The 10,745-nt window shown below is 42.3% G+C and overlaps 6 protein-coding genes across 6 annotated transcripts; 3 read left to right on the top strand and 3 right to left on the bottom strand.

The window, feature by feature from the left end:
• Window positions 1-206: 206 nt before the first annotated feature.
• Window positions 207-1,421, bottom strand: JH06_3969 (hypothetical protein; the record flags this gene model as incomplete). Its single annotated transcript, XM_014670308.1, has 5 exons — window positions 207-623; window positions 654-926; window positions 951-1,196; window positions 1,227-1,359; window positions 1,390-1,421. The coding sequence occupies 5 exons, from the start codon at window positions 1,419-1,421 to the stop codon at window positions 207-209; spliced, it is 1,101 nt and encodes a 366-aa protein (XP_014525794.1).
• Window positions 1,422-1,710: 289 nt separating this feature from the next.
• Window positions 1,711-2,830, top strand: JH06_3968 (ubiquitin-like protein modifier-activating enzyme 5-like protein; the record flags this gene model as incomplete). The annotated part of the gene is given in 4 exon segments (XM_014670307.1): window positions 1,711-1,779; window positions 1,811-2,020; window positions 2,050-2,219; window positions 2,236-2,830. 4 exon segments carry the CDS (start codon window positions 1,711-1,713, stop codon window positions 2,828-2,830), a joined length of 1,044 nt encoding a protein of 347 aa, XP_014525793.1.
• An 811-nt stretch (window positions 2,831-3,641) lies between these two features.
• JH06_3967 (ribosomal RNA small subunit methyltransferase) lies at window positions 3,642-4,403 on the top strand (the record flags this gene model as incomplete). The annotated part of the gene is made up of 5 exons (XM_014670306.1): window positions 3,642-3,737; window positions 3,770-3,862; window positions 3,893-3,943; window positions 3,973-4,063; window positions 4,096-4,403. 5 exons carry the CDS (start codon window positions 3,642-3,644, stop codon window positions 4,401-4,403), a joined length of 639 nt encoding a protein of 212 aa, XP_014525792.1.
• A 352-nt stretch (window positions 4,404-4,755) lies between these two features.
• JH06_3966 (ABC transporter family member) lies at window positions 4,756-6,729 on the bottom strand (the record flags this gene model as incomplete). Its single annotated transcript, XM_014670305.1, has 5 exons — window positions 4,756-5,061; window positions 5,092-6,273; window positions 6,304-6,435; window positions 6,467-6,652; window positions 6,685-6,729. The coding sequence occupies 5 exons, from the start codon at window positions 6,727-6,729 to the stop codon at window positions 4,756-4,758; spliced, it is 1,851 nt and encodes a 616-aa protein (XP_014525791.1).
• A 247-nt stretch (window positions 6,730-6,976) lies between these two features.
• Window positions 6,977-8,395, top strand: JH06_3965 (hypothetical protein; the record flags this gene model as incomplete). Its single annotated transcript, XM_014670304.1, has 6 exons — window positions 6,977-6,998; window positions 7,071-7,208; window positions 7,239-7,318; window positions 7,348-7,719; window positions 7,749-8,050; window positions 8,080-8,395. The coding sequence occupies 6 exons, from the start codon at window positions 6,977-6,979 to the stop codon at window positions 8,393-8,395; spliced, it is 1,230 nt and encodes a 409-aa protein (XP_014525790.1).
• Window positions 8,396-8,549: 154 nt separating this feature from the next.
• Window positions 8,550-9,943, bottom strand: JH06_3964 (hypothetical protein; the record flags this gene model as incomplete). The annotated part of the gene is given in 7 exon segments (XM_014670303.1): window positions 8,550-8,621; window positions 8,672-8,863; window positions 8,894-9,580; window positions 9,607-9,642; window positions 9,692-9,763; window positions 9,796-9,867; window positions 9,887-9,943. The coding sequence occupies 7 exon segments, from the start codon at window positions 9,941-9,943 to the stop codon at window positions 8,550-8,552; spliced, it is 1,188 nt and encodes a 395-aa protein (XP_014525789.1).
• Window positions 9,944-10,745: the final 802 nt, after the last annotated feature.

Genomic DNA, 10,745 nt, shown 5'->3' with positions numbered 1-10,745 from the left:
ATAGTTAGGTCTATGTAAAGAGGTAAATCAAACATGTTTGGGACAAAAAAATACAACAATATACTATCATAAGTGTTTGGGTATTGCCAGTGAGAAATCATAAGGATGGAATTATTTCAAGGTCACTTCGTCACATTGATATCACTGTCAGATCACTTCGGATTAGATCCGACAGACCTCTACACCTCTATACAACATCCTATTCGCTATTTTGCACCCATCCGCAACTGAATCTTCTTCATTACAACGCTCTTACTCCGCTCAACAACTGCATTCATCTCCTCTTCACTCATTCCCTTTCCTCCATTCGCAACAAGCGTCTGAAGAGCCGACACAACACTTTCTGGACCCACAGAAGGACGTGTCGCCTTTTGAAACCCTTCTCGAGTTTCTCGACGAGGACCACTTTCCCACACACTCCCAAAGTTCGGAAGCCAATCGTCTTTCGAAGGACGACCTCGAACTACACCCACATCCAAAGCACGCAACTTCTTTCGGTACCGCTGCTCCTGTTCTTTGGCTCGCTTCCAGGCTCGCATGGCAGAACTATCTTCATTCGGTTGGAGCCAGGGAGGAAGTGACATCGAATGAACATTTCCATTCGATGAGGTTTGAATTGGAATCTATACTAAAGCCACCGTTCTACCTCCTACACACGTCAATCCACTACCACTCGCACTTGTTGTATGTATCTGCATTGCCTTCTCTTCTTCTGCTTCCCGTATACGTTCCTCAGCCTCCCGCTTCTTCCTCTCCTCCTCCTCCTGTTGCTTCTGTACACGACGACGATAATGGATCATTAGCAAGTCGATGGGCCAAGGCAGCCATTCACGCTCGCTCACCTTCACAATACCACCACCCCACACACGTTTTCCTGTGGCTGTATAACCAGAAGGATTTTGTTTGATCCCACTGGAACTAATAAGCTACCGATAAAAACCACAATATACTTTTACAGTTCCCGGTCTGTCTCCAGCCATGTAGGCATCGCTTCGGAGTGGACCACACACCAACGTGTCATATGTGAACGTATGGAGCTGAGCTTCCAGAGACGATGAAAATGTCCGTTGCACAATCACAGGAGCCCGTTCTTGTTTAACGGGAGCCGGCTTGGGACCACATACAGGAGCACTTGGAGAGAACAAAGAACGCGAAGTCTTATTATGGTAAATATAACTCTTGCAACGCTCCACATACTACATATTACATTATATTCGATCCCAAACTTCATCTCGAAATGGTTCTCCCACATAAAACCACTTTTGATCAATCACTTTGTTGTTCGTTCCATTCATTCGAAAAAACGAATAAACAGAATTAATATGACTCTTGCTACACAGATGATCCAGACAGTTACGACTACATTAAAACACCTCCTTGACAACTTACACGATCATTGGTGCTTCATCCAAAATTTCCATCCCACAAAATGCACACCAGAAGGAATGTTGTGTTAAATTTGGATTGGCATATCCATTCTGCGCCAACAGCAAACAGTCAGAAACACGTTTCCGTTGCCTTTCTGACCATTCATTCAGCTTCTTTATGTGCTTCGTACTATAAATATGACCTCTCCCCTGTTCATGGTTCAACTTACAACATTGACAATAAGAAATATGCATTAAGAAATTCTCACACGATAACAGTCACGTTAAGGATATTCAAGTAATCTCTAGTTCTCTGTCAATTTCATTATGGTCTTTCTTTTGGATGCAATCAACTCAAAACGAGAATCCATACAGCAGACTCCTTGCCTTACAGCGAATGGGAGTCGTTCAAGTCTCTTCTTTGTCATTTCGTTACTTCGTAGAATTATGAGTCTATCCGTTCCAAAACTGTTCTCATTGTTGGAATTGGAGGTGTTGGAAGTGTTACTGCGGAAATGTTGAGTCGTTGTGGAATTGGAAAGATGATTCTATTTGACTATGACACTGTTGAGACAGCCAACATGAATCGGTTGTTTTATCTTCCATCCCAATGTGGATTATCAAAAGTCGTTGCGGCGAAGGCAACGCTTCAAGTATTTTTCCCCTTTTAGTTTAATTCTAGACCATCAACCCTGATGTCCAATACGCATGTTTCAACTGCGACATCACTTCACATATCCATCTTTCTTTTGTTTTAAGACTCCTTTACATCACTGGATGGATACGATTTGCTCTCTTCCTGCATTTCAACGGGATCTCTCTCGAACGGTCAGGTGGATCTTGTCCTCTCGTGTGTCGATAACTATAGTGCTCGAATGACTATCAATTCCATTTGTACGCATCTGAATCAAGTATGGATGGAAAGCGGTGTGTCCGAAGATGCTCTATCAGGTCACATCCAATTAATGCTCCCTGGACGGACTGCATGTTTCCAGTGTCTTCCCCCACTCGCTGTAGCATCTGGTATTGATGAAAAGACAATTCGACGTGATGGTGTTTGTGCTGCTTCTCTGCCCACTACGATTGGTATTATTGCAGGGTTATTATCTCATAATGCATTGAAGTATCTCCTTGCATTCGGACAAATATCCTACTACCAAGGGTTCATGTCCCAGACAAACTTCTTTCCATCCACTATTCTCTATCCAAATCCCGAATGTCCAAATCCAGATTGTCATCGTTTGCAACAAGTGTTTCGTAGGAAATGGAAACCGGAGGAATGGAAACCAGTGATAATACCAGTTTCAGAAGATGAAAATGAGTGGGGTATTACATATCCTATGTTTTCTCTACACTATCGAATTCCTTTACGTTACCATCGAAGAAAGTGGTTTTACAGAAAAATGCAGTCAGATCCAGAACCCGAATTTACAGAATCAATCAGTGGAAGATTTGATGGATGAATTCAAGCATCTCATGGAATAAGATACATGTGTTTATCGAATATTCTTAGTGTTCGATTCCAAAAATCGCCTCTCTTTTATGGAGTTTTTGTCATGCATGAACGTACTTGTGTTTTTGTTTCTAATTTATATTTCAACACATCACATGCCATTACTCGCAAATGTTGCGGATCATTCGAGGATCCTAACTCCCAAAGAGGAGCCTGATGTACCAAAACGGATCTGTCAAACGTGTGGTCAGTCCTTGACACTAGATCACTTTGTGAGTCTCTATACGGAGTCTTCTACCGCCAATTGTGATGTCTGTCGTCAGAAGCAACGAGAAATATACCGCTGTATCGACTTGTTTTACCGTTTGATGAATAGTAAAGCAGATTAAAAAGCGAAAAATGCGCATTTCTAGACTTCAAGGAAAAGTGCCAATAGATGGTCAAGATACAATTATCCAGGAGCGGTTATCAACCTCTCCTATCAGTACTGCGAGTCGAGAATCGCTTTCTTCTTCTCCATTACCGCAACCATTCTTTCTTCCCTGTACCAGTGCCTTTTCGAACTGTATCGCGTGTGTTCCTTCTTTGGTCTGGATTCCCTGTGATTATCCCTTTCATTTGGGTAGTGTCACAGTAGCCCGTGCTGTTTCATGTCCAGTTCCTTTCAAGGATTATTTTCCCAGTTCGCTAGATGTTTCATATTCGTGATTTAGTTTTATGATAGTTGATTGTGTTTGTTAGTAAAAGACAGTGTTGGGACACTATTTGAAGGTTTTATCGATTCTCCTTGAGATCAGAATACTTCACTACAAAACCCTCCCATGTCTTCAAACAAGGACTCTCAAGGAAATGTGAAGAAACGTCAAGTTGTAGTCGTTTTGGAAGGTGCTTGTTTGGAAACGGTCAAATCAAAGAAGGTTTTTATTCATTGTATTGTTTGAATACCTAGGGATATGTTTTATTAAATGCAGATGATCACAAGGGTATTCACAAGAAACTAGGTAGAGATGCTTCGGAATCACGGCCTGATATTTGCCATCAAGTACTCGTCCATGTTGTTATTCATCTATAGTGTTTGCTTACGTTACTCGATTCTGCCCTCAACAAGTCGGGAATGCTTAAAGTTGATATACGTATTATCTTTTCATATAGGTATATATTCACACAGCAAAGAATGTTCTTATTGATGTCAATTCCAAACTCCATGTACCACGAACTTTTAAGCGTTTTAGTAGCATGATGGGTGGATTCTGATTATTCCTTGTTATTTCCTAGTTCAGCTTTTGGATAAAATGAAGATTCGTGCACAATCCGGAGATGAATGTCTCATGAAAGTAATTAAAAATCCAATTACCGACCATCTTCCTACAGGTGCTCGTGTGTTTGGTACTTCAGTAACTGGGACGTTGGTCGATCCTTTGGATTTGGTCGAGGTATTATCCGAGAATACGGACGATAATACAAATACAGATTCATTTGTTTTTGTTTTTGGTGCCTTTGCCCATGGACACTTGGATGTGGAGTATGCTGAGAGTATGCTTTCCTTTTCTCAGTATCCAGTAGTGGATTTAATTGTTTTTTGACGTATAGTTGAGTGGTTCTCTTGCCTGTGGTAAGTTGATGAATGCATTTGAAGAAGTATGGAAGATTCATTCGTTTGTTTGTTAAAATTGGATTGAGTGTAAATGGAATGTGTGGTAGAAGATAATAGGGATTCGTAATGACAGTAGATGTAGCGATGATGTGTGTGATCGGTAGCAAAGAATTAGATAATAAGTAACAATGATGGACAGCACAGAACTGAATGATGAGCAGCAATGATGATTGGTTATGATGTACAGATTGACTAGCTACAACTCCTATGGCGAATCCAATCCTTATAAACGTTTTGCACATCATTCGATACCCTTACTCACGAACATTATTCCAGAAACGTCAACAAACACACCAATCTTCCATAAAGAAATAATTTCCACTCGCCTTCTGCTCCTTATCCTTCTGTGAATCCATCTTGTTGATTCTCGGTCGGTAATTGTTAGGATCACGACGGAATGTAATCGATAAATGCTTCAAGAAACGGTTCATACCTGTCAACAAGATTTCAGGCTTTCGAGCAGTACACTCCACACCAGGCTGACCCTCATACACCACCACACGATCAGCAAGATAGGTTGCCATGATAAAATCGTGCTCAACTACAAATGCTGTACGCTTGGCATGTAGAATGAATCGCTTGATAATCTACACTCATAACTCCCTCTCACATCCTACACGGGCGCACACAATACGCTGTTCCGAATCCAAATAGGCAGATGGTTCATCAATCAGATAAATGTTCGCAGGCTTGCCCAGAGCCAGTACAATAGCCACACGCTGCAACTCTCCTCCAGATAACACATTCACAGGTTGCTCCATAATACCCTCAATGTTCATAGGCTTCAACACATCCGTCTGGAACTGTGGATGGATATACGCCGCGCGGATCTTCATTTGGAACAACGCCTCCACCGAACCCTCAAACTTGGGTGAAATAGTCTGAGGCTTGTAGGACACAGAGAGAGCAGGAATCGAAGAGGCACGACCCGCTTCTTCCTCATCACACTTCATCAGACCAGCCAACATACGAATAAAGGTTGTCTTACCTGTTCCATTCTCGCCCAGCATCACAATGATCTCCGATTCGCTGAAATTACCAGCTTCCACATGCAGTTTGAATGTATGACCCTTGCCTTGAAGCGTCTTCGTCATTGCCTCATAGTTGTACTGAGCATCACGTTTACCACGCTTCAACGTATCTTCAGCCGTTTGGGCCACCTTGAATGACAACTCAATCTCACGGAAACGGAGATTCTCCGTGGGAACAAAACCTGCCAAGAAAATGTTAATTCCATCACGAACATTGAAAGGCATCGTCACCACACCATAAGCGCCCGGACGACCATACAATACACACACAAAGTCCGACAGGTAATCCAGAACAGCCAAGTCGTGCTCTACTACAATCACATACGTTCCCTTCTTCGTGTCCAGAACTGAACGAATCACTTCGGCTGCTCTCAGACGCTGTTTTACATCCAAATAAGAAGAGGGCTCATCATACATGTACACATCGGACTTGCTTACTGTAGTCATTGCGATAGCAAGACGCTGTAACTCACCACCTGACAATTGATCGATATCACGACTCATCAGATGGTTCAACTCCAAAGCATCACACACCTCCTTCAACACATCCCGCTCACTACGAGCATTCAACAGCTTCTCCACCTGTCCTCGCAAATGACGAGGTATCTGGTCAACATACTGAATCTTCATACGAGCAACCAAATCCTCCTCCAAAATACGCTTGATGTAGTTCTGCAACTCACTTCCACGGAAGTACTTCAGAATCGTCTCCCAGTCGGGAGGGTTCGTAAAGTTACCAAGATTGGGCTTCAGCTTGCCAGCAAGGATCTAGCAATCATCCACCAGACGATTTATTACCTTCAATGCAGTGGACTTACCAATTCCATTTGTTCCTACTAGACCTAAGACTTGATTCGGACGAGGTGTAGGAAGACGATGCAATTTGAAGGAATTCCGACCAAAACGATGCGTTGTTTCATTCTCAAGACTCTGCATTTCAATAATCAAACAACGAAAATACCTTCGGCAAATTGATAATATCAATGGCCTTGTATGGACACTTCTTCACACAAATACCACATCCGATACACAATTCTTCAGAAATCACACTAATCTTCGAAGTGCTCTTCACCTCCACACACAAGGTTCCCATCTTTACACGAGGGCAGTATCGCTTACACTCAAGACCACATCTTGACGGTTTGCACTACACATCACTCCTACAAATCCACTTCCCACCTTTTCGCCGTCTACAATGGCAATACGAGTACTTGCAGTAGACATGGCTTTGGATGGAATACGATTTAGGTTTCTGGGTTGAACGAACCGAAAATATCGCAATCTCATTGGATGAACCAATGGTTTTCACAAACCACATCGACTACTCATCGTCTATAACTCGATCTCTTCAACTACTTCTGCTTATAGACATTCCCCCTCGACTATCACCTGCCAACTCCATTTTCAGGAATGTCTACTACACCTAGTGAGTAACCCTTGTATTTAGATCAGTAACCTTGTAGCTTTCATAATGAACCTTCATCCTCTGCACCGTTCGATGAAACGCTAATCAAGAATAAGTTGAGTAATTCATCCCATCTCTATCTTATCGTGAATAGATTTAGAAACAGAAGTCATTTCTGTTCACGCTCCCACATCTCCAGATTCCACTGGCGACGATGGCTCGGATTCGACAGATGGGTCCTATGAAATTGAGCCAACTGAAGAAACGAAGCGACCTGTTCATATTACAGTCACTCTAAGTTTGAATCATTGTTTTTCGTTATTTGTAGAAAATCCGACTCCAGTAACCGTACCAATTTTAAAGGGACGATATTATCAAGATAATCGAGGAGCCTTCTGGACTGGAAAAGTTCGTCTTCGTATCTCTCTCAATTGTAGTGGGGAATGGGTTCAGCTGGAAAGATCAATGGTATCACCAGTGACTTTGTCTATTCCATCAAACGACCTGAAGGAGCTGTTATCTCCTCGGAGCCAATTTCAGGGGTCTATGGAGGTTACTTCTGGATTAAATTCAATCCACCTCGGAAAATTGCCGAGAATCGTATGCATATTGTTTTCACACCCAAGGATGGAAAATATCTCGTTGGTGGAGCTGGGTCCAATCGTCTTGGGCCTTATGAGCTCCAAGGAACATACAACCCTGAGACTCAAGAAATGGTGTGTACAAAGATATATAAAGTTGATACTGTCAAGAAACGGCCAGAAGGAAAGCCCGATGGACCGAAGGAGACACGCGCTTCCAGTCGATTGGTAAGATGTTAGCGAATCTTGTTATCTAGTTGTCTTATATTAGCGGCAATTCGAGTGATATTCCTTCTACTGTTCCAACGGCCGTTCATGCGTGTTATCGGCTGCACGCTAAGTTGATGCACCATAAATGGGCGGGACCGTTCTTACAACCTGTAGATCCAGTTGCATTGCATATTCCAGACTATTTTGACATTATCAAGAATCCTATGGATTTTGGAACAATTCAAGGACGTTTCCTTGATGGCAGTATTCACACAGAAGATGAATACCTCTCTCTCGTCCGTCTCGTCTTTGATAATGCCGTGTTGTACAACAAAGCAACAGATGATGTGTATGGTTTAGAGGTTGTATCTCATCTAGAACTATTATGGCAAAGACGCTGAGTGACTTTTTTGAACGTGAGTATGCTCGAATTCAACAAATCGGTTCTATTTTGGATTCGGATCCATCTACTATTCTCACCCGTCGGAGATCTATCAAACGTACAGCCTATGATTCCTATGGTTTGTCTTCTCAGTATCGCCAGTACGCATTACGACGATCAGGTTCAGTGGATCCCATTCCAAAGAAGCCTGTTAGTGATTTACCCTCCGATCTGAATGAAGCTCAGTATTGCGAACTGGAGAAAATTCTACGGCGAATCCAAGATGGTTTGCATCAAGTTGTAAAGAAATAAGAATGTTTGTGTTATAAGAATGTGTGTTGTATATAAAAGTGGCAGTGAATAGATGTGAGTGGAGAGTTGAAAGGGGCTACTATTCGTTATACTATCTTCAATTTGTATATCATTATAGTGTCGTTTCGTTCCAATTCTGAATCATATCCAATCTTCACAATCCTTCATCACCTCTCTTCATACTTCCTAACACCTTCTTCATTCTTCCCATATAACCTTCATCATACTTCCCATAAACACCCTCTCCATTCTCTAACAAACATATCACTCCTCAACATCATCATCTTCATTCTGTTCCGGAGGATACTGTCGGGCAATCGCCATATACTGCTCTAATACTTCCAAAAAGGCTGCCTCCTCTTCGGCACTCGGCAAACAAACCACAAACGCCTTGTTACGGGTTGAACTTGCACCTGGCTGGATACTTACACAGTATGGATGCTTACTATCACTCGACAATGCCGAATGCTATATGTTATCTTCTCCCATCACATCTACACTCGCCGAAGCATCATACAGAAGAATCTCTTTCCGCTTGCGTTCATTTCGCTTCTCATTGGGATACATGGAGATGGAACGACGATTGATCACAAAGAATGAATTCAACCATGTCCTAAAGAATCCACCTTGACGGAAAGGGAGCGTATAACAGACCTCATCCTCCATTGTATCTGCTACGGTAACCGGTTCTGAGATACTTGACTGATCGCTAATCCGAGTCTCACCAAGGACATCATCAACACCATAGTTCGCAAGATCTCCTGGAACCGAAAACGGTTCCGAAATTCGAGTCACTTTCGAAGACTGGACCGAAGGTGCTGGTTGCAATGACTGCACCGATGGCATCTGAGGAGGTGGAGGGTTTGGCGAAGGTGAAGATGCAGACACAGGTGCTGTAGGAACTCGAGCTGGTAGCACCGAGATGGGGCGTCCTGCTCCACTCTCTTTAGATTGGGAAGCAACCTCAGACACACTTGGAGCCGAACTCAATGGAACACGGCTTATCGGAACAGCAGGAGAAGACGCCTTTGTACTGGGTTCCACAGGTGGAAACACAGCAATGCCACATAAATACGGTGTCTGCACTTGAAAACAAAAGCGCTTGCGGAAACACTTTTCACAAAGCACAAGAGGTAAGATACACTTTATCACCTGACAACCCACATCTACAGCAACACCAATCAACTTCCAGGGATAATAGTTCTTTGTACTACATACGCAGCACGACGGAGTAAACCCTGGACCAACTATCAAATCGCAATTTTCCTACAACTCACTCCATAACATTTTCACTACATATTTTTTATCAAATAGGAGCTGGTTCGCTTTCAACGCATTCAAAACTGTTTTTCCTTGCTCCGAGTCAGGCTAAGCGGTATTTTAAAAACATCAAAACCTACTGTAATGAAAAAACTATCCAATATCACCGAAACACTTTTGCCATTTGCATACTCTCTTCCATTCTCGATAATCTGTACTTTATGGTCCTACTCTTCTCTCTACCTTCTTTGCATATGTATTATAGTATTGATTTCCTGCACTATTCATCTTCCAATTTGGAATAGCAATTCAAGATTCCATATCTATCCTTTTTATAGGATACAATGAAAGTATTAACAGGTCCCATGTAGTCTAGCCGGTTAGGATAGCGGGTTTTCACCTCGCCGACCCGGGTTCGAGTCCCGGCATGGGAGTTCTTTTTTCTTATCTGACTATCATTATTAACTTATAGACTACACAATGTCTTTCTTATCTATCACAAACAATAATATTCATAAAAGAACTAAGCAGATGTCATCTTATCTCCCACACGGAACCACTCCTTCAACAATTCATACACTATTCATCACTTCTCCATATCACCCATACTCATATACTTGATACTGATTGCAGGAATTGCCTTCATATAGTTGGCACAAATCCCACGATACAACCCTTTCACTCCCCTGTTCTTCACAATCTTTGTAATGCAATCCAAAACACCATCATACGACTTATAATGGACTTTCCCTTTTAGACTCTCTGGAATCGGCATTCCCTGAGCCTGGAGTTTTGTTCGCACTAACTGAAAAGGGTAGGAAATTGTCTGACCACACAAACTTGAGATCGCTCCACAAGCGAGTACCGAAACCACACTCTTATGATGATCGGAGTGTACAAATCGATCCTAAGTCTTATTATTCCGTTAATTTCTCACTGTCAAATACGAATACACCATCAGTTCCACACCCGAATAGGGAATAATACCCAACATCGATGCTACCATTCCCTTATACAAACCTCTACCTCATCATTTGTCTATCCATCTCATACCCATAGCCTTCTAAACGAATCGTCGTTCTTACAACAT

The sequence above is a fragment of the Blastocystis sp. subtype 4 genome (assembly GCF_000743755.1).
Source record: "Blastocystis sp. subtype 4 strain WR1 chromosome Unknown seqid_0294, whole genome shotgun sequence".
NCBI lineage: Eukaryota > Bigyra > Opalinata > Blastocystidae > Blastocystis > Blastocystis sp. subtype 4.
The sequence above is the reverse complement of the archived record's forward strand: the minus strand, read 5'-3'. Positions and strand labels throughout refer to the sequence as shown.